The sequence below is a fragment of the Leptinotarsa decemlineata genome, unplaced genomic scaffold, assembly GCF_025532065.1.
Source record: "Leptinotarsa decemlineata unplaced genomic scaffold, Ldec_3_MD MMD2_tig00000882_RagTag_RagTag, whole genome shotgun sequence".
NCBI lineage: Eukaryota > Metazoa > Arthropoda > Insecta > Coleoptera > Chrysomelidae > Leptinotarsa > Leptinotarsa decemlineata.
Window position 1 is genome coordinate 16281064 of NW_027412556.1, and position 27741 is coordinate 16308804.

The 27741-nt window shown below is 33.3% G+C and overlaps 2 protein-coding genes and 1 long non-coding RNA gene across 7 annotated transcripts in view; 2 read left to right on the forward strand and 1 right to left on the reverse strand.

Annotated features, from left to right (window-relative positions):
• The window catches only part of Lerp (lysosomal enzyme receptor protein), a 99707-nt gene extending 82739 nt beyond the window's left edge, over positions 1–16968 (reverse strand). The window contains exon 1 of one of the 5 annotated variants that reach the window (XM_074175132.1): positions 16606–16968. In XM_074175132.1, the coding sequence (XP_074031233.1) occupies positions 16606–16721 (116 nt within the window). In that variant the 5' untranslated portion in view covers positions 16722–16968. Of the gene's footprint in view, positions 1–976; positions 1048–16398; positions 16528–16605 lie in introns of those variants that run through there. The other 4 variants (XM_074175131.1, XM_074175136.1, XM_074175135.1 and 1 more) reach the window with 4 other exon arrangements.
• A 1983-nt stretch (positions 16969–18951) lies between these two features.
• LOC111508507 (mpv17-like protein) lies at positions 18952–26271 on the forward strand. The gene is made up of 3 exons (XM_074175139.1): positions 18952–19382; positions 25303–25434; positions 25957–26271. The coding sequence occupies exons 1-3, from the start codon at positions 19119–19121 to the stop codon at positions 26131–26133; spliced, it is 573 nt and encodes a 190-aa protein (XP_074031240.1). The 5' UTR covers positions 18952–19118; the 3' UTR covers positions 26134–26271.
• Positions 19682–20725, forward strand: LOC141482187 (uncharacterized). The gene is made up of 2 exons (XR_012465400.1): positions 19682–20093; positions 20154–20725. It is a non-coding gene; the product is annotated as an uncharacterized lncRNA (long non-coding RNA).
• Positions 26272–27741: the final 1470 nt, after the last annotated feature.

Sequence of the window (27741 nt, forward strand, 5' to 3'; positions counted from 1 at the left end):
CAGCCGCTACGGATGGCTTCATAGCGTACTTAAAAAATAAAATTGCAGATGTGCTCGCTCTACACTGCGTCATTCAGAGGCAACATATGGTTGCGAAAAATTTGAGTGAGCGCCTTTCTCAATCACTGCAATATATCATCAAAGCAGTCAATAAAATCCGAAACAGCTCTTTAAATGACAGATTATTAAATCAGCTTTGTGTTGCTAATGATGAAGATTTCAACCGATTGCTATTTCACACAGAAGTGCGTTGGTTATCAAGAGGTAACTGTCTGACTCGATTTTACAATCTATTTGACTCTGTAATAGATTTCTTGGAAAACAAATACAAATAATTGCATGACAACCTCATCACTTCAAAGAATGATGCTTACTTGACAGACCTGTATGAATTATTCAATGATGTCAATCTCCAACTTTAAAGTGGCGACTTGAATTTGATTAAAACAAAAAATGTCATTGCTGCTTTTGTAGCCAAATTGCTCTTATACAGACGTGAGTTTCGCAATTTCCCTAATTTGTCAACAGTATTTTTCAACAACGACGGCTTGCTTGTTTACTGCCAAAATTTGGAGAACCTCCACAGTGATTTTGCAGAACGATTCCAGGACATTTTGAAATTGGAAATACTGGACTCGGTGTTGGATCCTTTTTTCAAACGTCTGTTGTGTTTTTTATTGCGATAACGACGTTCTGCTACCAAATTATGTTATAGAAAAACTAAAGTCTGAACCGCTTACGTTCTACTAAGAAACTGGGCTGCTTATATCTTCCAAAACTGTTTTTATTTCGTGAATGTTGTACAATTATTTCAATAAACATTGGCGTTAGAAAAAACATTAAAAAAGGGAACAAAATGAATGTTGATTTCTTCAAATTCTCAAACAACGTCAACACAACAGGATCACCCCAGCTGGAAGAACTCGTAGAACTGATAACGAACGAGGAAATAAAAATAAAATTAAAAAATGAATACCAAGATTCTTGGCTACAAAAGCCAATTCCGCAATTGTACCCTGGATTATGGTCCATCGTTCGAAGATTTTTGATAGCATTCCCATCATCGTATTTGTGTGAACGTGGATTCAGTGCTGTGGCAACGTTGCTAACTAAAAAGAGAAATCGGTTGCAGATTACCGAACGCGGTGACTTACGGCTGTTTTTGAGTAAATTCGAGCCTGATATTAGCAAACTTGTTGAAAATCATCAAATTAGATTAGTTTTAAAATTCAAATTGAAATGTTTCTTATAAAAACATGAATAAAAGTTTTCCTAATATTACAAAATGGTGTTTTACATTACCCTCATCAGAAAGTCTTATTTTCACATGACACACATAATTTAATTATTAAAATAATGACTGCGATTGTGATTCTTAAGATGTAGTAAAGTAAAAAAAATTGGGGGCGCTAGAAAATAATTAATTCTCGAAGTGGGCGGTAGACAAAATAAGTTTGAGAACCTCTGCTTTAGCTTATGGTTATGTCCCACATGGTTGAATAGGGTATTTATAATCAGTAATATTAAAATTTGTAAAAATTCTTCAGGTGTAAATCGAACATCATAAAATACACACTAGGGACTATTTCTTAAATCCTTCATGTGTTTACGTATTTCGTAATAGGCTTCTCATAAGATATAACTCATAACAAAAGTAGTTTGAAATCTCCGAGTTCGCCGTAATATTGATGACGTCTGCACTTAAATAAATTATATCGCTTTACAAGTTTACAAGCAAGATTTTTATGCTGATGAAGAGAAGAAGTTGTTTCCTCATGACATACAAATTAAACTTATGGAATATACACGGTGGTTATTAATAACACGGTATTATTTAAGGTTGCTCTTGGGTTCAATTAGGGAAAAACTTCATATGAACAATGTTCCCGTGGTCTTGACAATTGAACAATAGGGTGCCAAATTTATAGCAAAAAAAACTTTTTTTTTGTATGACCCAAGATATTTTTGGCATCAGACGACATTTTATGCTAATAAATATAATTGTTTATTCCTGCCTGGGGCGACAGTGCGAGATTTGCGCTGAATCATCTGAGAAAAATGAAAAGCCACTGCGTTTTTTCAATCCCCAATTTCTATCTGAGCAAATCTGGTGGCTAGTATTTTTTGTTGGAAGATTTTCGCATAAAAATTTAATTTATGATTGGTCAAAGAAAGTTTGAGGCTTCAGAGTTCTACCTGATGATGTTTTTGTTGCTGCTGGCAATGCTGCCCTCGTTGTGATTGATATATGAAAAGTAGAACTTAACCTCTTGCATAGAATAAATCGAAAACAAGTACTGGTCCTCAACATCGGAACGGTAACACTCTTCTCCACGCGCGCCTCACTAACCAAGTTGACTACTTCAGGAGATGAAGTAGAGTCTTCTTTGTGGAACGCGCGTTGGGAAGAAAGTTGCAGTTCTAGTGTTGAGGAACAGTGCTTGTTTTGGGTAATTGATATTCTTGCTCACGGGGATGTTGGTTCGCCATGTGAATGTGATCGAGTTGATTTTTAAGTTTGTTCACAACTTCTAATTCATCTCTTCCATCTCTTCTATGACCGTACCAACATCATATCGAACCGTGTGTATCTTGTCTTGGTATTTGTTCTACTTTTTTGACATTTCTCTTCGAAGGCTTTCGTTGCGAGAGATGTTTTAACAACTCGCCTATGTCCTTTTTTCTTTTCTTCCTTTTTGTTTTTCTTCACTTTTTTCTTTTCACTTCTTGTTGCATCCACTATCTCTTAAAGTTTTCCTTTTTTTTCTTCTTATATTTCCATTTTTTCTTATCTCTTATTTTTCCAGTTCTTTTTTTGTCAAATTTCTTATTCGTCCTTTCTTCTCCTTTCTTGTCCCTCCTGTTTTTTTTGCGTGACCTTTCTTGTTCTCCCTGTGCTCACATATACTACTTGTACTTCTTCGAACACTTCGCATCCTTTCGAAAGCCTCGATAGCCATTACGGCTGTGATTTCGATATGAGCATGTGACTTCAGGGTTCAGTATTCATTCAGAGGGAGTACATTGGGAGGGGCCGGTGGCGTAACAGTGCTTTAGCCAGCTAAGGAATAAACTCAATTAGCTTCAAATATTCGTAACCCAATTGTCTCGAATTATGCCGAAAACTCTAGTACAGAGGTTCCCAAACTTTTTTAATCATAAACCACTTTCCAAATTTTGCTGGTTCCGGTAGACCCCCTGCAGCTACATTTCTACCATATTCCCAAAACTCGATAAAAAATGTGAAGATTATATCTCACTATGAAAATTTGCGTTGCAGCCGCATTCCAACCACGAATTGAAAGTTTTCGAACAAAAAGGGAGAATTGATTGGTTAATTAATAAATTTTGCTATGAGTGGATGTCAAAAAAGTGAAGTTGGTCAATCAAAAAAGTGAATTCATCTAACTTTTTTTTGACATCTACTCACAGCACAAGAAACCAATCTATTCTCATATATTTTATTTAGAAAACTCCCCATTCGGTGTGGTAAAAATAGTATATTTTCTTGTGTTATTTATTCAAATATCATAATGTAATTGAAATTAAACATCAATGAAGTAATTTCTACACTACAATGACAATCACAAAATAGTCATAATTCTAATGGAAAGGATGTACTTGTTGATGGGTTGACAGCAAATCTATCTATACTATTATAAATGTGAAAGTTTGTCAGGATGGATGTATATATGTATGTGGCTCTTTCACGCCTAAACGACTGAACGGATGTAGATGAAACTTTGTCTAAGCAATAAAGCGCCATCGCCGAGAACGCAACCCGAATGCGGGCAGACGCGTGAGAACACACGTCGTTAACTGTTGTGTTAGTTTTGCGAATTTCTTCATAGGTAACATAATTTGATTGTCGAAGCTATTCATTACTTAGTGCATATGTTAGTTACTATATTTTTAAAATGAAAATATAAATTACTAGCTGTTGCCCGCTCTTATATTAACGTACAGCCGAAGCTACTGAACCTAGAATCTTGAAATATGCAGGAAGGTTCTTTGTACAGCGTCAATAAGCATCAAGAAAGGAAATCAGGAATTTCCACCCCAAGAGGGAAAATAGGGGTTTAAAGATTGTATTCAATTTCGTTAGAAGTTCGTTAGTTTTGAAGTTGGAAACCTAAAGTTTTGGGTTGATGAAAATATATTGTAACTATTTGTTTGCAACAACTGGTTATCACTATTTGGCTTCAGTTTTGTAAGGAATAGCCGAAAATGTTTTGTAATATTCAATCTGCAAGATTTTACATGCCTACATTGATAGGTGACATGGACCCCCGCTTACGAATTGTGAACTCAATTTTTTGGTCACGTCAACGTAGATCCAAGTCGAGTCTCTCGTGCACTCCTAGGGGTCCATCTGGACCACTTTGGGAATCACTGCTCTAGTGCATCAGCATGATAGGTATAGCCAAGGTATTTTCTCTCTTCGACATTGATAACTATAGATAGGTTATGTTAGGGAAGCATGAAGCATTATGGCTATTCCTAGCCCTATCAGCAAACGTATTAGAGTCAATCCATGTACAACTAAATAAATTCTCACGAGAAAAAATACTGATTATAGAATGGAAACACTGATTACAGAATTTATACGAAAAACGACCGTCAACTTTTAGAATATTAAATGAGTTGACCAAGAGTTGACCAAGACGAACAAAAAAGTAAATTGATGGATGTAGCCGTTACTAGGTGGTGGGAGATCATCATGAAACTGGTAGGAGATCATGATAAAACTGCAGTAACTAGCGTTACTGCATTTTCGTCCTATAAGGACATTTTCAAAGTACGTATACGTATAGTTTTACCACTTGTATTTGTAACTGCAATTTCGCCCTATAACTGTTTTTTGTATTAGTTTGAAAATGACCTTATAGGACGAAACTGTAGTAACGCTATTTAAAAATAAAAGTGGTGAAAATCATAGAAATTTTCATTTCTCATTTCTCACAAAAAAATAGTTCATTTTTTATAGACATTCCTTTTCTTTTTTAAATAGTACCATAGGAAACATCACCCCTTATATATAAATTAGAGGAATCGGAATCACCCAGTGATCGACGGCAGGTTGATAGTAGGCGGGAAAAATGAGGGCAGAATAACAATTCATTATTGATCACCTAATTCGTTTCTCTACTCGACTGAAGGTGCATTATTTCCAAGTATTATTGATTGGTGACACATAAAATGCATATTGTTGAATATAAACCTAATATTTTTTTTATTATATTCTTACACATCATATAATAAATGTTGATATTATTCATGCCTGTGAGAAAGGTTTGAGTCTTTTTTGATCTTTAGCGATAGTCGAGAACATTTAATTGAAATGGAAATATCTGGTTTGTCAATGATCTTGAGAAAAATCGGAAAGTTCTTATTATTCTATTCTTAATGTCAGATGAATCAAAGTAAACATTTAGTTATTTTAATGTACAAAAGGTAAAAGTGCCGAAAAAATAAATTAATCGAAATATATTTGAATTAAATATACTTGAGAAAAACATATGGATAGGATTTTGTAAATGAGAAACAATATAGCATATAAAATAGAATGACTTCAATTGAAAAATTAAAGAGCTATAGAATTGAATCAAATTTTGGCCTTGTTATCCGGTCAAATTAGAATAAAAAATAAGAGTGAAGGTACATAAATTTACAATAAGCTGCAAATGCGTGTAATTATTCAAAATATAGTTAAAAATAAGATTTTAAAATGCCGAATGATTGCGATGCCTGGAAAAAAAATTATTCGTGGTCAAAGGACAATAATCTCGAAAAAAAATTGGTTTTTCGCGATTTTCAAGAAAACGGCAAGTTTTATCATAAAATAACCTCAGATAAAAATTGTAGATCATAAAATTCTCCACAAAAAAAGTATCAATACTTTTTTTAGGGCCACCGTTTCTGAGATACGACGAGTCAAAAAGTTGTGAAAGTTGTAATTGTCATTATATGCATATAAGTATGCCACCTATATACATCTATGAAGTTGTAATTTGAGTAAAAATATTTTTCTATTGGTATACATAAGTATAAATATAAGAATATCAGGTAGAATGAAATCCAGTCCCTTAATTTGTCCGTTAGTGTAACCTTGAGCCAACATCTGTCTCCCTGTTAGTCTGCCATTATCGATTGTTTCCAACAGGTCAATATTGACATTAACAATACTAATACGACATACATCATTGACGGTGGATACTTACTACATCATGTTGTGTGGGATAGTGAAGAAACATTTAGCATTATTTTAGATAAATACGTTCAGTATGTACGTAGACATTTTGGTGGTAGAATTACGGTCGTATTTGATGGCTATGATGAGTGCACGATAAATATTAAAGCTGCAGAACAACGTCATTGAACTTTAGCAACATCTTCATCTTCCGATATTCTATTTGATGAACTTATCACAGTTCCTACCAGTCAACAGAAATTTCTTGCAAATACTTCCAACACAATTCGGTTCATTTCAATGTTGAAGGATAAGTTTATTTGCGAAAATATATGTTAAACAGGCTAATAACGATGCCGACGTACTGATTACTGAAACATCTATAGAGCAATTTAATTTGACAAATACAACTATTATTGTTGGTGAAGATGTAGACTTACTAGTACTTCTTACTGCTCGAACTCCACCTGAAAAAACTATTTTCCTTCTAAAGCCAGGAAAAGCTCAAAGTCAAACCAAAATATATTTGTCAAAAAGTTTATCTACTTTTGCAAAATCATGTACTATTTTTACATGCAATAACTAGCTGTGATACGACGTCTGCATTTTACAGGAGGGGTAAAGCAACAGTCTTTAAAATGTTTGAAAAACAAGATTTACTTCAATGTGCTGAAGTTTTCAAAAAAAGTAATTCGACTCAACAAGAAATTATCACCAACGGGATTCAGTTTCTTCTCTCTATGTACAAAACTCCGAAAAAAAACATCTGCTTAGATAAGTATCGATATGCATGTTTCGTAAAAAACACTAAAAATAAGAAACAGGTGCAATTAGCTTGTCTTTCTCCAACCTCAGTTGCTGATCATGAACATCTTTTCCGGGTATATTACCAAGTTCAAGTGTGGCTTGGTTATCAGCTAGACCCAAAAGACTGGGGTTGGAAGTTGGTCGACAATGCATTACAACCTATTCAGACTTTACTCCCACCAGCGCCGGAAAAACTGCTGAACACAATTTTTTGCAACTGTAAAAAGGGATGCAGCGCTAAATGTGGTTTTAAAAAGTTGAACTGTTGTGTTCTCTGGCATGTACACATTGTCACGGCCAGTCATGTTCTAATGCTGAATGACCAATAGTGGAGGATTCATTTGATACCAACGAGGAAACATGCGATACATCACTCTTGACGCAGTATACCTACCCAGGATGAACATCAAGAAGAAGAAGACCAAGAAAAACGACAAGAAGAATTATTTGAAGGTTATGACTCAGATGAATAAATTTTTACATTTTTTAAATTTCAATCGCTTTTATAATTTCCAACTTTTCCTAATATATTTTATTATGCAAGTTTTCAGTTTGACAGCATCACAACAACAACAGACATGTGGAATAGGCCTACTAGGAAAACCACGTTGAAAAAACGCGCTAAGTACACTACATCATAGGTGGCGTGGAAACGTGTGCATATAATGACGATTACAACTTTTACAACTTTTTGACTCGTATCTCAGAAACGGTGGCTCTAAGAAAAAAAGTATTGATACATTTTTTGTAGAGAATTTTATGATCAACAATTTTTATCTGAGGTTATTTCATGATAAAACTTACAGTTTTCCTGAAAATCGCGAAAAAACAATTTTTTTTCGAGATTTTTGACCTTTGACCTCGAATAAATTTTTTTCCAGGCATCGCAATCATTCAGAATTTTAAAATCTTATTTTGAACTATATTTCGAACAATTACACGCGTTTGCAGCTTTTTGTAAATTTATGTACCTTCCAATGTCTAGATTGATCGGATTATTGGCATTTTTTGCGCTGGTGTCGGTTGCTTGCTTGCAAATTTTATTAAAGCATGGTTTATCGTTTCAATATCGCTTCATTGAAAAATAATTATAGGCATCTATGCCTTATAAAATAAACTGATTGACTTCAGAAGCACCCGTTGAGGAAACATTAGATTCGAAACAAATGAATTTGAATTTGTTTTCAGAAATAATAATGATGAATCGACTTCATTCATCCAAAAAAGAAAGAAAAGTGGACACAAGTGATAGAAGTAAATTAGATGAGCAGGCAGATTATCAGCGTAAGCTGTTTTTCAAATCAACCTTACAAAAATATACATTAAAAAATTATATTAAAAACGATTAGAGAATAGAAGATAAATTAACCAACACAATAATGGGCTTGTTTCATGCTATGGAAAATGATACTGGTTTGCTTATAGACTGATCGAGTTAGGGGCATATTATACTTATTAAGCCTAATCGGTCCCAAGATCTCTTTATATTTGCAGAAAAAAGAACAATTCGAAAAGCAAGAATTTAAATTGGCCGCGTGTCCCTTGACCAATAAAATTGATCGTGTCTAGAGCGGAGTTGCCAAGTGTATTGGAAAAATCACATATGTGATGATACAATTTAATAAACGCCATTTTTGTTGTTATTGTTGACAACTCGATGCGAATACAATCATCTAATCAAAGAACGTTTTTTGTAAAAGGTAGGTCTCGGCGGGTGCCTGTTTTGCTGCAAATTCCGTGTTATTAGTTTACATTTTCAGGTTATTTTTGGATTGAATTTTACCATTACTACCACCAAAATGGTTAATATATGTTTCACACCTAGTTGTAAAAACAGATTATCTATACCAGACAAAAAGTTTTTCAGTGTTCCAAAAAACTCTAAGCGATCTATGGTTTTCTTCAGTTGGCCGGGCTAAAATGAAAATCAAATCAAAACTTTCCATCCTTCGATAAAAGGCAAAGTCTGAAATGAATGTCATATAAATAAAAGGGACCTACTAAATATACCATCTACCGTTTTAATTTTTCATTCTTCATTTCGGTACCAAAGTATTGCAAATTTTTCAAGTAAAATTCATCGATCATTTCAAAATCGACTCTTGGTAAGTTGTCGGAGTCAGCTTGAACAAAACTAGGCTCAACATTCATTTCGAAATTATTTTAACAAAAATACGGAGTTATGTGTGGAAACCATTGACATTAGAAATAGCACATTGTCGCTACAGAGGGCGCTGGCTGACTGGATGACAATATGGCTAATATACCAGTAACGTTGAATTTCTTATTTTTGGTGGGTGGCATGAATGCATAATTGATTTATTTCATTAGGGTTCATGAGCATTCGAAAACCATTTGAAAATACAGCTCGTTAAATTCTATTTAGAATCATATTTAAATATAACTTGTACTATATCAGTTATCAAGGCAAATATTATTGTCCATTTTTATGCTTAATTCGTGGATTCGAACGATCTTGTTATTGTATATTTATTTGTTTGCTGGCTTTATTCTGAAAAAAATGAATGAATAATTACAGAAATTTTTAATTGATCGTTCATTTCCTCAGGAAAATGGAGTACCCATATCACAATTTATTGATTTATTAGGCATTGAAAAGGTATGTCATGTCGGATCCATTCTGCTTGTTTTGCAATATTGAGTTTTAACTTTTTCTTAGCTGTCAGCTCGCGTAGGAACAATTCGTTTTTTCATTGGATTTAGCTTGTGTGTGTTTTAAAAGTGTTTTAGAGATATATTTGAATATTAATTTGGTGCATTCTTGTGCTGATTTTAATTGTGCGGAAAGGCACAAGAAAACAGAAAGCGCATTGGTTTATAGGTGAGTTATTTCATGTAATGAGTTTAGGTTCCCAAAGGATAAAATGATGAAAAAAAAATGGATGAAAGTATTGAAAAGAAAGAACTACAATGCTTCTACTCTTCCAAGACTTTATAGAAATCATTCAAAAATAGACTATGAATGAAAGGGGAACGAAAATATCGAATTTGATGACACAGTTTTTTATTTCAACTTCAAGTATTCTCCACAGAAAGTATTATCTGAAGTTAATATTGTTGCTGAAAGTATGAAACGAAATGAATTATTATTTTTTGCAAAAAAATCAGATGATTTTCATTTTACTTCATTAAATTTTATCATATGATTAATGGTATTACCTCAGAAGCTAAGGTTGGATCAGTTTGAGTACAATCAATTCTGTCTATACTTGACTTCATTCAACCTTCCTCTCAAGTTTTGGAAGATTCAACAGATTACCCAAGCGAGCCTATACCGCTTGAATTTGGTAGCAATATTAGAAAGACGTATGTTTCTAAGAATAGTTTTTTTTTATAATAAATTGCAGTTGTACAGATTGAGGATTGTAGAATAAATTGAATATTTGAAATGATTCTTTAATCCACTTTGCTATATTTTTTTGATTTTTAACTGTATATTATTAAATAATGCATAAAATCATAGTTTAGGCAAATATTTTGTGATCTTTCGACTTTGTGTACTGACTTTAGATATAGAACTTATTTCCAAACATGATTTTTCGTGTACATTTTATTCCATGTGGAGAATTTTTCATTAATTGAAACGTTAACGGGTTCATATACACTTCCATAATTAAATTGATAATTATAGGCTTCATTGATTTTACGATTTGGCAATGTTGATTATTTCTACGGTTCCTATTGGTCAATCGAACAAGAAGCAGGAATAGGCCTGTGACGTCACCGGCCTACCACATTCGATTTTCAATAATTAATTACGAGAAAACTACGGTACTTAGAGAGCCGAAACAGCGTGCTTTGTTTTTCAATTTGAAATTTCTATCAAGTGAACTATAAACCAAAAATCATGAAACAAGCCCATTAAAATGATTAATAATAAGAGCTTATCGAAAAGCGTTTTTCAAATGTCATTGTCGTGTAGAGTCTGAAATCACTGGGCAATTTATTATACAGTTAAGAAGAAATATAGGAAAAACTACGATAATTAATTTTCACACATGAAAACACATTGAATTATACCCCTTGGTTTTTCAAATTTGAATTTATTTTTTGTTTTGCATAAAAAGTGAAACACGGGAATGTCGATTTTTCAAATAGTTCTAACAAATTACAAATGTTGCGTAATGTCACTTGAAAACCACAAGGTTTATTAATCTAGTCACTCACAAAGTTGCCAATAAAACCCAACATTATCTAATCGGGTAACAAGTATTGTTTGTGCTACGCTGAAACTTTTTTATCTCCAACTGCAATAAATCGTTCGCCACGAGAGCGTTTCATATGAAAATATCTCGTTTTTTAAAGTCGAAGTACGTTGTTTAACTAGAATTTGGAGATTGCCAATCCTGCGCTCATATATAATGATTTTGTTTCAGATTGAGCACCATGAGGGTGAGGACCATCAGGACAAGGACTATGCAGTATGGCCCAATGTCTGATATCGAATGATACACTTTCACCCTGTAGACTTGCACGTGCATCTATGCAAGTTGATTTAATACCCACGGTCTCAACAAGAGAAACCAGTCATTCATTCAGCCGACAGAATTGTACTTGTTAACGAACTTCAATAAATATTTGGAATTCGAAAATCCTATTTAGAATATCTGCTTTCCAATACTTGTTAGAAAAAGATGTGGATATTTGAATGTTGATTGTTATTTTAAAAAATACTAAATCATTCATAGTAACAGTTGGATGCTATGAAAGCTTTTCCTTATAAAACTTGAAAAAATTAAGTATTATTCTGGGAACACTTCGGTTTGAAAATCGTTGTTATATGAAAATTGTAAACACTTACTTCTTGTTCTTTCTAAATTCACAATCAAACAAAAAAAAATTGCTAGTAAATAAGCCAATCATTCCTCTGAAACGTTCTTTCTGTAGCCGATGAACTTTTGCATGCAGCCCACATTGAAATTCGAGTTCAAAACTTTGGATTTTAAAAGGGAACTGAATAATCTGAGTGGAAATTTAGAAGATGACGAATAACCCTGTATGGGTTGAATGAGAACAGTCACAGCTAAGCATTTTTGGAGTCCACGCACGTAATGTTTATTAATGTTCGTTATAGGATTAGAATAAATATTGTATTAGAAGACTTCGTGTTTATGTTATCTGATAGAACTCCCAATTTTTAAAATGTATAATAAATTGAATCAATTTTCTGGTTCTAACATCCGACTGTTTGGAAACTGCGAAAGACATGATGCATACAAGCAAAAAATCTCAAACAGTCTCAAACACATTTTAACCCCCAACAAACCTAAAGAAGCAGAAAGCGGAATTGTCTGACCTGACATTATTATATCCGGTTCGGAGACATTAATTTTTCTGGGGAAAACCGATGCCTGGGTTTTTGTGGCATTGAGTTGAACTTGGTTATTTTCACCCCAATTCGAAACATCTAAATTCTCATTGAGATAAGCAATCTCCTGCTGACGTGTCAACTGACACGTCAAGAAAAGTACTTCGACCACGCCACTGAAGATGACTGCCGCAGTTGCAGTCGAAATGTTTGGAGATTATAACCAAAGAAGACTACGGCAAAACCCGAAACTAACCAAAACATTGACGCCAGCGGTGACAGCCTACATTGCTATACATCCTAGAAATATAAAAAAAATCTGAAACTAGCGTAGCCTTCGTAAATGAATTGAGTGGACTGTAACTCAAAGTTATACCACGGTAGAATTCTACTGTGGTTATGAATTTCATGTAAAATTCATATATGAGTTAGTGACGTAGTAAAAGCCCTGAAGAAAAAAGTAAATATTACTCAAAGGATTCACAGAGATATTGAAATTGTTTTTATGTAATGTACACACAATACTCCTATATCGGTCCACTTGATTACATTGCAATATTCAGTACTCATCAAATCTTCCTTCCTGATAGATAAGAATCTTGATACATTCATTCCAAATTTGTTATTGTCGGAAGAATGATATCATTATTTATTTAAAAACGGCTGTTTAATAAAATGAATAAATACTCCATCGAAGTGTACTAATACGGATCAGTTCCAGAAAAAGTGAAGATTGCCACTTTGTTCAAAAACAAATAGTGGCTGTTCCATCATATGAAATACTTGACTTGGCATCGTCTGATGAACGAAGTAGCTTGCAGCTGGTACAGATATTCGTTTTCAGTTCATCAGGTTTGTTCTGTTTCTACGAAATTCAGCTTCTAGGACGTCAGGATCATGCGCAGTTGATATAGACTATATAGAGCGTTCTGGTTTATTGAGGATAATTTCGGATTGATGAATCCTCTGTTCTGGTTTCGATTGCGAAATGATCCTAAACTGTCTTGAATCGTCCCGAATCGTTCTTGCTCTCGAGGCTGAACTGCTGAGAACTATTTCCGTTGTTCATGCGCATTCATGTGGAAATTTCTTTGTTTTATTTGATTTAAATAATCGATGATTGAGGTTAGATATCATTTGAACTGACTATAAAGATACGCCACATAACAAAATAAACATGATCAACAGTATTTTCTCATCTTCATCTCTTCATATATACGATAGGTGGCACAGTGGTCTCCTCAAAATGTGTTCTGGTTTAACCAAGTGTCCGAGACTATTTCGGACTGTTTGAGATTTGCTTGTACGCATCATGTCTTGCGCAGTTTCCAAACAGTTTCGGATGTTAGAACCAGAACAAACCTATCTACTTTCGAAAGACCTCGCTTATCAAAGCACCTGGCCTTCGCCTTCCTCAGGTGGAGTGGCCATGCTGAACTGAGTGGTTCAGCATGGCTTGGCCGGATGGTGTCTTCAACATTTCAGTCTACCATAGTCGCATGATGGGTATAGAGCAGGGGTCAGCAAGTAGTTTAAGGTGGGGCCGGATACTGTGGGAAAATTTTGACAAGGTCCACAAAAAAACAACTGATAAAAATTAAGTGCTCCCTATGTATCATTTTGCTTTCAAATCAAATTCTGAATTATAAAACACAAGACCTAAAATTAATGTGAGAAATTACACCGACGGTCTTGAGCAAGTTTTTTATAGTTTGGGTCTCGAGACGAACAGCAAATTAGAAGTGTGTCTTCTAGGTGGGCGTTCGTTAATCTCTAACAATATTTGTTTTTCCATATTTTCCATTTCCTTGTAATTCTGTGTTGAGCGCATTTAAATATTTCAAAATATATTTTAGAAAAGCCACGACCAGCATATTAGGCTTGTTTGCTATGAACTCAAAATGCTTTCTGGCTCCCTCCGTATACAAGTTTTACAAAAAGAAGGTTACTTCTTCTATTATCAGCCAGAAACGTTCAATAACTTGACCTTTACTTAGCCAACGAACATTGTTGTGTGGCAGGAAGTCAGAATACGTTGAATCACATTCTGAGAGTAATTCCTTGAAATGTCGGTGCTGAAGAGCAGAAGGAGACCTCATAAAATTATTCAACTTGACCAAGCTGTCCATCACTTCTTTCAGTGTAGCACTAAGCTTTCCACAAAAGGCTGCCTGGTGAATTGTGCACTGATACGGTATCATACCCAAGTTTGTATCCCTGATTCTCTTTACTACACCTTTTTCTTTGCCAATCATTGCTAAAAACAAGATTCCACTAAATATTTTTTCAATCTTGTTTTGAATTTATTAATATTTTTTTCAATGTGTTAGGAAGTCATCATAACTACCCATCAAGAAGTTCTATATTGGAAGTACCAAAACATAAAACTGCAACATTTAAAATGTCTACATTTTATAATGGCATATTCCTTTATAACAACTCACCAAAATATATAAAGGAAATCAATAGCTATAACAGCATTAAAAATTCAACAATTCAATAGAGGAATCTCTGACATTGGAATCCAAACACTAAATGTTCACCGAGTAAGTTTTTTAATGTGAAAATACGTATAATATAGTTTTCTTTTTTTTATTTATATTCTCAAATTTTTAAATTTTTATCAATGTAACGTGAAATTTTTATATTCTCATGACTGTCAGCGACTTTTTTGACCTGCCAATTGTACTCTGTGTGTCAATATGGCCAATAACTACTACTACTATTATTACTACGTATAGCTTCCTCAGTTATTTATTCTTTTGAGGTTTTTTCAAGATTTCAATACATTAATAAACTCACTAATTGTTTTCGCTTCTTGGAATCATAGATTGTAGGTATATGCCTTGATTTGAAATTTAAAATTGCATCTACTTGCATCTTGGAGTCTTTTGATAATTGAACTCTGTAACTTTATCCTGACTTATTCATGTGAGGATTGTTTAGATATTGGAAAAATAACTCTAATATACAAAGTTTACATTATGACATTTCATTAATACTGGAAAATAAATATTTCAAAATAAAATCTAGAAATATTCATCTCTAACAACTACCTTGTATCATATTTTCTGGTAACTATCTGCCGGAAAACAACTACTTTCCTGGCTAATACCACGCTGGATATTGAATTATATCCAACAGACATTTATGCAAGATTCCTCGCAGAGGCTAGTCTTGCAGATGTTTCTCATTCATCCAGCAGCAGGACCATGCTGAAATTATTAGAGTTGATCACCTACAGGTTGGTTCGAGGTATTACCTCTCGTCAGTGCAGAAAAGATCTGACCCAAACAGCAAAGTGCATTGGACTCGATTAATTTCAACGCAGCTTAACTGGATGTTAACTAGTAACAGTTTTATCTCGTGACCAAAGCTCCATGCGGGGAAGAAACATTCCATGTACCAATACTCTAACAGAGATCGAACCATCTCTGAAGACTGTATCGAGGACAGATACATACGTACTAGAAAATGAATATTTCTAAATGAAATCTCAAAATATTCATCTCTCCCAACTATTTACACCATAGGTTCTGGTAAATGCCTGTCAGAAACAACTACTTCCTTGGCTAATACCACGCTCCTGAATAAAGTCAATACTTTTCTGTAAGGATGGATTCATGCATGCAGTCTCAAGTCATACAATAAATCCTAAGAAATCATAAGCAGTTCACACACACAGAACACCCACACACACATATAAGAACGTGGCAGCACATGAAGTGTGACAATAATATTAGAATGAAAGTTGTTTTTCTGACCACAAATTTCATTCTGATATTGTTACTGTGTTATGAACTGTACTATTTTTGTGATATTCAATGATTTTTGACAGTATAAAGCACTCTGTATTATATAAACCCTATACTCAATTATAGGTCCTGTCAAGAAATGAATCGTTATATATTGAATAAACATTTGTTATTATTATATGAATGTATATTCAAATCAACAACCCACACACAAATTAACTCACACTAGCTAATGTAAGTTTACTGATTTTGTCATGCATCAATTCTGGGTTTTCAATATTAACCAATGGAAAACATAAATGAAAACTTGCACTTACAGCCTCAAGATTGATGCATAAATCCAATCGCCTTTAATAAAACCAACATTCGGAATGAATGAAAAGTTCGATTGCCGTAGCCAGTTACTAATTCAATTAAAAACTTTATAAATTATAGTTGTTGATCTGTCCTGTGTACTTAACCTAAAGACCCGAAAAAAACAAACCTACTTACTTATTACAAAATGTATTCAAAGCCACACTTACCTCCAAAAATCTTTTTTCCTAATTGAGCAACTAGTTGGAGTTTTGTCTAAAACTAAGATACACAGCGATGGTGAACACAAAAATAACCAATAACCAATAACCAAATAACGAATCATACTATAACCTTTCACTTTTTTATAGATTTGCGAAAATGTTTATTGAATTGAATGTATTTACATATCACCTAAGTTATTTAATCTGTGCCTCAGTATTTAAAAAAAAAACAATATTGAATTTTTATAGGTTATGTGGCATTCTATAAAAGCCGACAGAAAGTAAAATGAGAAAATAATTACTCAAACTTCAATCTCATTCAAACTGCTGCATTGCTTGAAGAGAGAGGGAGGTGAGTTTTTTCATTGGCAACATGGGAAGTCCCGACAAAATTCTGAGAGATTACGTAATTGGAAAATATTGTAGGTAGTAGCTAGATTAAAAATGCATTTCTATCCTTTATTAATGTATGGATAAACTAAGGACAGACAGTGAATGTGCACTAGTGTTACCAATGGAAAAAGCTTTAATAGTGAAGACAGTCGCTCAACTGAGCAAAGAGTTACCATAGAGTCTTTTCAGTACGCAGTATTCTGTGATGCAACTGATTTTGGACGATCCCAATTAATAACAATCAGGAACCAGAATATAATATTATCTTATTATGATATGACGTCATACGTCTCCAGTGCTGCCAAGACAAAAAAAATTGTACGAAAATGACAGATGAAAATGTGTGCTTTTCGCTATAATTGTATAGCATCAATGGTCGCCAACACTGTCATCAGAATAATTGACAAGTAACAGCTTCCTGCATGATACAAAGATGGAATAGAGCATTAGCTCATGCGCAGACACTCCATCGTATGTGAAATGTGAAAATTTTGAAGTGATTATTGCAAATATGTTGATTTGATTACTATTTGCTTTAATATTAATAACACTTATCTAGCTTTAGCTTATATCCAATAAACCTAGAGAGAGAGAGAAACGTACAGGGTTGCTTCTGGCTATACAATTGTACGAATTGATATACAATTCAATATTTTTGCGTACATGCATACCACATTGACGAAAAGCATACATTATGACCTAATTTGGTTTTGCATTGATTCGAACGAGTCCGAGGTTATATATTTATAAATTTAAATCACTTCGTCCTTCGATAGTCGAAGTAATCTGTCTCTTTGTCTTCCGTCTCATTATAATAGGCCCTCAGATAGGCCTGTCCCGCGTGTCCGTCTATCATAGAAGTCATAGATCAAGATCACAGAGCACAAAGCACTTAATTTTCAGATCAGTTAAATGTCAAATCTGTCGGAAACCGCTGACGCTAAAAAAAAAAAATCCACAGCGACAGAAGAGAAAAGTCGAATTTTAAATGAATATTTATGAATGTTGGTAGTTCACCTCACCCTTTTTGATTTTTGTTTTAGGAGACTTTGTGTTGTCATTTGATTTGAACAGCATTGAGTTCTTCCTCTGAGGAAGAACTCAATGCTGAGGAAGAACACAACTCAAAACTTAACTACCTGGTCATAACCATAGGATATAACCACAATGAAACACAATTTCAAATGGCAATATACAGGAAACCTACGCAAACAAACAAGCTCCACCATACCCTCAAGTTCAAACCATCCACCATCACACAAAATGGCTGTCTATAACGCATTCATATATAAAATGTTAAGGATACCATTCAGCAATGAAGCCCGAAACAAAGAACGGAAAATCACATACCAAATAGCGAACGAAAACGGATACACCCAAAAGACAATAGATAAACTAGAAAACAGAATCAAACAAAAAATACAGAACAAGGATCAAGACATCTCTTTTTAGTTGCTACCACGCCACTAGTAAGTGCCATGCATGGCCGTTAAATTAAAATTTAAAATTTCAAATCCTCTAAATGTTATTTCTGAATAAGTTTTATATATATATATATATTTTCTTTAAACCATAAAAATTTAATGTGTGACACTTTTCTACATAATGAAAAGGACTATTTTTGTGTTTCTCAGTGAAATTTTCGACTTTTTACTATAACCTCAAGTTAATGTCTTGATAAAGGGAATAAACATTTTCGAAAGCTCGACCATATAACAAAGAGTATTCTTTAAACAACAGCCCAGCAATTTTGACTGCATCCCCAACATTATTCCGTATTTCTCTATATATATATATATATATATATATATATAAATATATATATATTAGAAAGTGTAATTTTTTGAGCCCTTGTATGTATTTTTGATTAATTTTCTTGGGTTATATACATACATACATAATATAATCAAATCCAATCAAAAAAAGGTTTAAAGTATTGTGTGCAATTTTCATTGGCAACACTGATTATAATGTTGATGAAGGTCAGTATCAGTAGATTATGAAATTAATGAAATTGATTAAGTTTTCAAAATTGGCAGAATACCCTTGGCTATGTCCTTCGTGTCGCAGCTATTAATATTTTATTTTTTTTTATCGAATTGAAAAGTAATTCAATATATTTCAACATGACAGTAATATTTTCAAAAATTGTGGCTCTCACCAGACATTACCCTGTAGTGAGAGGGATGATTTCCTATGGAATGATATGGCCAACTTCTTGTATTATTCAACAAACTATCGCAGGTAAAACTTTGGAAAATTATGACTGGATGCAGGCGTTACGATACAGTTTGTATGGATGTTTTATTACTGCTCCTACACTTTATGCTTGGATCAGAATATCTTCAGTTCTATGGCCAGGTACAAATTTGAAGACCTCCATCACAAAAGTGAGTTTTGATAAACGTAAATTTCTGAATTTCAGACAGCTTACACACAAATGCAATGCGACGGACTCATGCAATTAGTTGCCTAATATCAATGATTTCACATTGTTGTACAATCGATGCGACTATAATCAAGCCGAAATGGAGTCGTCAGAAGACGAGAATGTTATCATTTCTTGGTACTCTCATATGAGAAAGAAAAGGCTATTCTGGGTGCACTCATATTTTTTTAGAAAATTTAGAACAAAGAATGTAGCTGCAAGGGAACTCCATGACCCGGTTAAATTTATATTTAGGTATGTATAGGATGAGTCCAACAACCTTCCTAGAACTACTCGACCTTATTACTCCTGCCATGCATTGTTCATTTTGCTTTAAATTGAAGAAAATAATAACGATACATATAAAAATCAATGCAACTGATCGCAGTGCGACTGTCATGTCCGGTCGCATGCAACCAGTCGATGGTTATATCAGTCGGATTGGGCAAGTGTGAATGCTTCTACGAAATCCTTAAGGGTCATACTGATGCAACTAGTTGCTTGAGTTGGTCGTGTCAGTTGCGTTGCGTCAGTGTGTAAGCTGCCTTTGAGTTTCCATATTAGCATATCTATAATACAACTGTCATTCTAAATTAGATAACCAATTTTATAATTTTTTTTATTCCTAGCATACATTCGTGGATAATTATTGATTTTACATCATTTCATTAAGGTAAATTGAGAAAATTTTAATGTAGCAAGGAATAATAAAATGTTTTAGTCTTCATTTCAGGAAAATGAAGCATGAACAGTAAATATTTCTGAACTCAAATTTCACAAGGCATTGAGTATATTTGCATGAACAAATGCTCGAACTGTTATAATAATTGAGGTTACTTCCACTTTCTGGGAAGTATATACAATTGTCAAGTGGAACTTGATATGTATTAAACATATTCCTGACTATCATCTGTGTTAACGTAACGTTTGAATGACCTTTCGCAAATTTGACATATATGCTGTTGGAAAGTTGAGGATTTTTTTCAGTAAAATGAAAACTCTTGAGGAGATGCCTTTTGTGATGGCAGGAATACTTTCTGTGGAATCATATTCTGACACTTGTATTCAAGGGAAAATGAAAATGTAGTTGCTCCGGGAATTATTTAATTTTTCCTTAAATGAAACCAAAAATACATAGTATATCGATGGTAAAATTATATTTCTTAAATGTGTCTGCATATGTTTGACAGTTTTCATGCATAAAATCTACTGACCTACTTGGGTCATTTTCTATCTGATTTCATTCATTACTGCATATTTCTTATCGAGTGACGCAGGCAAAAGTCTTACCGTTATCCCATTTAATTACACACCATTTCAAAAGTTATTTCTTTCTGGCTCTTTAGGAAATTTTCATATCACCGAATTATTACTGAATAGGTGTTTAAGCAATTCGGTAAATATGGTTTTATAATGCTTATCATCTTTCCAAAAGGTTTTTAGCTTCATTAAACCGGGTTCATATCATGTAATGAAATTGGTGTTTACCATGAATTAAAACTCATGAATTAAACTCAACTTTATTTTGTTCAAACTTGCATTGCTGTAATAACCCAAATTGAAGAACATTCCCCATTCATTCTAAATAAGTGTCAATGGGGAATGTTTCTCCTGACGAAAATTAAGTAGTTTTCATTAAAGAGCTTTAAAACAACGCATTTTAAACTCATCATTTCAACCTTTTTCTTTAAAACATTATTTAAATATTTAAAAAAGAGGAATGAAATAATGCATTCAACATTTAAAGGTATTCGTTTCTATTTTACCATTTGGCAACATGGGTTATAGCTAATAAAGGACAATGAATCTGTTACCTGTATGAGACAAACAAAGATGACATATGACATTTTGTGCACCTAACCTATCTTCCTCTATATAAATAAATAACAAAACAACTGTTGTTTATGTGGCTTGTGGAGGTGGTATTGAACTATAATTTATATTTTGCCTTAATTGTTGATTTATAAAGATAATTTTCGTTTTTTAAAATAGAATATCTAGGTAACCTGAACTCCGATGTAGCATTCTAGGCGCTGTTGCCAATATGTGAATTAGAAACAAATCCCTTCAAAAATTAAAACCCAACATTTGAAACATCAATTTGAATACTTTTCGAAGTGAATTTTTCGAAGGTTTGCCAACGTAACACAAATCAGTTCATTCCGTCAGCATAAAAATTGGGTGCTCGGGGTTGGATGAAGTCGACGAAAGCCGTTTTTGCCTCATCCTGACTGGCGAAGGTCTGGGCAGTATGATAGGTGAGGCAGGACTTGGACGCTCAATTTGTTTCATTTTCGGACGGTGATTTGTAAAACGTGCGGACGAGCGTTGTCGTGGAGCAGGATCTGATCTCTTCTGTCGACCAGTGCCGGCTGCTGCTGACGTAAATTTCGGTACATTTCATCGATATCCTCACAATAGGCCTCATCTGTGATGGTTCGGCCTGGTTTTAGAAAGTTATAGTGAATCACACCAACCGCTGACAGTCATACAGTAACCATGTGGTGGGTTTTTGTCTTTGTCTCCTGTTGTCACAGACGATCCACTTTTCATCACATGTAACGATCCGACTCAAAAGAGGATTGTTTTGGTTGCACAAAACCAAACTGTTTGTGTCAATTGTTCAAATCGTGGGGCACCCACCTTTTTGAGATTTTTGACATTCCAAATACGATTTAAACCATCAAAAACTGAATGGGAGCTGACGCCCAGTTCTTCCGCCATCCCACGCATCGTTTGTGATAGGTCAGTTTAATAATAATAATAATACACAGCTTTATTTCAGAGTAGATTACAAACTTTTATTGCAAAAGGTCGGTAACATAGAATGAAATTGCGTCAAACAAGAAGGTACAGATATTTTGTTATAAATATTTTCAAATGAATGTTCCAGGGAGATATGCGTTCAAATCATAGGGCTCTAAGTCTATGAGAAGTTTTTTTAGTTCTCTTTTGAAAACTCCAATTTTCTTAGTTAGTTTTAATCTGTTAGGAAGATGGTTGAAAATCTTGATTGAAAAATAGTGGGCGCTTTTTTCAGTTACTGTTAGTCTATGAAGGGTTTATATATATATATATATATATATATATATATATATATATATATATATATATATATATATATAAAGAGAGATTTTATCGAGTGGATATGATATAAAAATCAAAAATGAAACAATTAGTGGACACAACACTCCAAAAGTGGGGCAAACCGCGGACACGTGTTTCTGGCTATTGGCCTCATCAGCGCGGTGCAGCCAAGTGTAAAGATGGGCAACACTTGTTTGCCGAAAGCAGGAAACAACAAATGTGCGGTTGGCTCCTGTTGTTGACTCCGTGCATATATATATATATATATATATATATATATATATATATATATATATATATATATATATATATATATATATATATATATATATTTATATTTGTTTGTTCTAGTGGGATACTTATGAGCAGGTATATTTTCAGTGAAGAGGTGTGAATTTTTATAAATGAACATTAGGCATTCATAGATATAAATCGCGTAGATTGTCATTATATTGGTGGATTTGAATGCTGTTCTGCAAGTTTGGTTATAATTTAAGTTGTTGATTCCTCTTATTATTCTTTTTTGAACTATGAAGATTTTTTCGATATTTTGATTGCTACCCCAAAAAATTATTCCGTATCGAGCAACCGATTCGAAGTTAGCCGTGTATATTGTTTTTATAGCCTCGTTGTGCAGATATATTGATGTAACTCTAATTCCGTACGATATTCCACTTAGTTTGTTTGCGAGGTTATCAATATGAGAAGTCCGATTCATGTTCGCGTCAATGTGGATTCCTAAAAATTTGGTGTTGTGGGACAGTTCAAAAGAAGAGTTCTGAAGGTCCACCCTAACTGGATAATCAATCTTGTCTTGGTTTGTTCTAAACAAAATCATATGTGTCTTCGATTCATTTAGTACAAGTTGATTTTTATTGAACCAGTCCTTAGTTTTGTTGAATGGATCTGTACTATTTAACATCATCTCTCGGAAGGTTTCACCACCTGATAACAGACTTGTGTCATCTGCGAAGATAGTTTTGAACTGACGTTGGTTCAAATAAATGACGAACAAAAGAGGGCCGGCAATACTCCCCTGCGGAATTCCCACTTCTGTGGGAAGGGTTTCGGATTTATAGACTCTTCCATTTCGTTTTATTTCTACAGATTGAAGGCGATCTGATAGGTAGGATTCAACCCACTTTAGCGCTGAACCTCTTATTCCATATCTTTCTAATTTTATTAATAAAAGTTGATGATTCAAGCAGTCATATGTTTTGGATACATCCAAAAACATCCCGAGAGCTATCAATTTTTCTTTCATCATGTTCGTTATATTTTGTGTGAATTGATATATGGCCCTGTAAGTATCCATGTTGACGCCTACTAAATAAGTTACATTGATTAATAAACTCTATAATTCTCACTGACATTGATAGTTCGAATAATTTTGAAAAACTGGGAGGGATGCATATTGGTCGGTAATTTTCTAGGCTCTCTGGATCACCTTTTTTAAAGATTGGCTTCACAATGGAGGTTTTTAATCCTGTTGGGAATATGCCATACTTCAGTGAATTATTGATGATATATGTTATGATTTCGTTAATGGCAATTAAACTTTTTTTCATAATACTAGCAGGAATTTCATCTTCTCCACTGGAATGTTCATTTTTTAGTTTTCTGGGGTTATGGGTCTCACGAAAATTGACTGCATATTTACAGGGATATCACAGTGAAATGGAATATTTGAGGAATTTGCTAGTAATTGAGGTACCAATTGTCTACCAAATATTTATTGTAATCATTAATTATTGCCTTTGGGTTACCTTTTATGCAACACTCTTCATTTCGAACTCTTCCCGTTATTTCAGAGCAAATGCTCCACATGCATTTTGATTTATTATCAGAATGGGTAAGTCTCTTTGAGTATGTGTCCTTCTTCGAGTTAATTAATAAATTGTTGTATTCGTTTCTCACCTTATTGTACATATGTGTGTATTGGACATTATGTTGTGTCAACACCAAAAGGGTGTCTAACCTGCTCTTACAGTACGTTATAATTTTACTGTTTGAATGTTTTTTTTTTCTGCTATTTCTTTTCATTTGCCTTAGAGGGAAATTTTCATTGAATATTTAAAGATGTTTAGGAAGAGATCCCATTGTTCATTTATGCTTTCTTTACGAATACTATATATACATGTCCAATCATGCGATTAATGAATTTCTCAGTATTAGTTTCGTTAAAGAATCTGCGTGATTGATATTGGCTTTTATTAGTTTCCACCAGGGTCCTGAAATCCTCGTCCTGAATTACTGTAGGTCCACCATTTTGAAGCTCATCTTCGAGGCTGAAATCTCCGGGACTAAATTTCTCAAACCAAAGTTGAACAGTGTGTTCATTAACATTGTCATTGCTAAATGTCTGGTTAATTTTTTGGGCTGTTTCAGCAGCGCTATGGTTCAATTTGAATTTGTCGAAAACAATTGGCTGATATTCGCTTAACATTATACAGTAATTTGATATACATTTTTTTAATTGTTGAAGTTGAATAATCCAAGCTGTAAGTTTAGAGATACTTAGTTTATATACACATTGGCAATACAAAATTTTGCAATTTTAAGAGTCAATTCAATGTATTTTGTTTTCTTTGCTATTGAAAACCATTCGTTTCAAACCATGAAAAGTTTGCTGTCAGGAGACAATCGTAACATTTTCACATATTGTTCTATTGCAAAATATTTGTAGAAATTCTGAAATAAATCACATGAGTTTTCCCATCGGTTCTAAAAGTACTTCAATTTTTCCTGTAGTTTATACTTACCATCTTTATTTTTGAATATTTTCTTCTTGTGAGGCGATTGTGGAACAGTTTACATATGGACCAGTTGCTTTAGCATCTTTTTTCTTTGGAATGACTTTGTTGGAAGGAAAGGGCGTAACAGAGGCAAAAAATGCAATTGAAACCAAAATGTTCTCCACATGGAAGGTAAGAGAATTTGTTTTAATCATTTCAAAAGAGTTGAGTCATTGGTGGAAAACTCCTTTTTGTGACTATGATCTAATATTCAATAAAGATTATAATATTCGGGATATTTTTCAATGGTAGTTTTTCAAAATATGACTTTGGCATCAATTACAGCTTCGATCAAGGTAAAAAAATTACTAAGAAAATAATAGTTACGTAATTATCATTATCTTTTTTCTTAACAAAACTCAAAAAAAAGAGTTATTTCTCCAAATATCAAAACACTCATTAGAAAATGCTTTCTAAATGAATTTTTGAGCACATTTTCAAAAATTTCAGTTGCATAATTTTGATTTAATCCCAATAGGGTCATTGAAATTCGATCAATTTTTTCTTAATTTTGACCTTCTTTATTAATTTCATTATGATATTGATCAATTAAATTTTCTATTATTTTCAGTCATACATTTTAATTGTTCCTAAATTCATTTTTGGTCAATTTAATCATGAATTATTAGCAATTTATTAGAGATACTTTTCTAGGTGGGAGCTTGTGTTTGGCCAGTTGTTCAAACAATAAATTTCTGTTATATACCTGAGAAAAACAGAGTACCCTTTGTAAGTGTCTGCAGCCTAGTATGGTGTTGTTTTTTAGCATATATGCATCAATTAGAAATTGAACACAAAGAGTTGGAGCTCACAAAGTCTTTGAAGAATTGATGTAGGTACACTATAGGACAATTTAGTTGAATTGATAAATATAAATCTCATCTAGAAAAATTTATGTAAATTTGTACATTCATAGTTTGGAAATTGTGATGTTATTTATTTTTTAAATGAATAAAATATTTGGTTTTATTTTTCATTCAATTCAAGAATCTTGCTTCAATTCCACTCATGATATGAATTTTCATATAAAAAATATCGGCGACAAAACCAACACTGTCTCGACTCTTGCTAGTTCTCGATATATGGCAACTTGATGTCACTTCACTCTGTCAATCAAATCAAAAATATTTATGTGAAGTGTCAGTTTGAAGTTCTATGACTCTAAAATATTCCCAATACTTTTCTCAAGTGGAAAGTTCATCATCCTGATATGGCACCTGTTGAAAATAAATAGTGAAGTTTAGAAGGACTATTGATACTATTTGTGTTACCATATTTGATAACATTATTCAGTTACAATTATTTCATTTCAAAGAGAATGTTCAGAAGACCATCTTAGGTGTCTAACTAGAAGACATAAAAATTCTATCCTCTATCTATATATTGAGGTTAAGTGGAATAGCAATTGAATGATGACTTGTCATCATGTAAATTGAACTTCGCCTTTTATCTTCATATAATAAATTAACTAACTGTACCTGATCAATTTGCTTCAAATGTATTAGTAGATAATAAAGACGATATTATTATTATAACAATCTGTTTTTGTATCAAGAGAATATTTAAAGGTACAGCTGGAACACTCAAAGGAAAGGCTACAGTCAAATCTTCAGTAGATAATTGCTTTTGGCCCTACACAATACTTAATATTTGACACAGAGGTAATGTAATATGTAAGAATGATATCACAAATAATGACTGAATTTAAATGGTTTATACACTGCATTCCAGTTGAAACGAGCCACACTGAATAATGCCTATGGACTATATGATATATGATCATTACGTATTGAAAAAAAATACTGTTATTATTGATTATCAAACACTGATTTCGTGGGAAGTGAAAAAGTTCATCTACATTTTTTTATTCATTTGAAGGTTATCGGCCTAGACAATCTATAAGTTTTTATGCTAATGAAAGAATGTTTTCTATGATGTCCGGAAGGAATGAAGATAAATATTGAATAGCTTCTTTTCGTGAATCAGATTTTGGCACTCGAAAATTCAGAGTAGAAACTATTTTGAAAGTATTTGATGTTCTGGGTGTCTCACCAAGATTCGACCAGTGCAGAGGGACGCAAAGCAAAATGCATTTGATAAAAAGATCAAAGACAAATCATTCATTACCCATGACACAAATTTGGAATATGTGGAATATGTAGGAGATTGAAAAAAGCTAAAGAAAAATGGGATAAGTTGGTGCTGAATCGTATTCGGATCTAATAGAATAAGATATGTAAATTATTCTTTTCCAGAGTAAATCTGTAAGATATTGTTTTATTATTAGCATTAGTGCAATCGAACTGATTCGTTTTTAAAAAAGTCTATACTTATGTAGAAATTCTTAACATAAGTGCCCACAATTAATCTGATTATATGGTTTGACATTATATTGTATTTGATTGAAACTCTATTAAAGGCCAACTCCGATATTCAACC

What these genes read in the sequence shown, in the direction of transcription:
- LOC111508507 (XM_074175139.1), top strand. Translation starts at nt 19,119, where the DNA reads ATGACAGTAATATTTTCAAAAATTGTGGCTCTCACCAGACATTACCCT. An exon ending in TGAAGACCTCCATCACAAAA is followed by an intron (nt 19,383 to 25,302) that starts GTGAGTTTTGAT and finishes TCTTCTTGTGAG; the next exon opens with GCGATTGTGGAACAGTTTAC. An exon ending in AAATGTTCTCCACATGGAAG is followed by an intron (nt 25,435 to 25,956) that starts GTAAGAGAATTT and finishes ATACTTTTCTAG; the next exon opens with GTGGGAGCTTGTGTTTGGCC.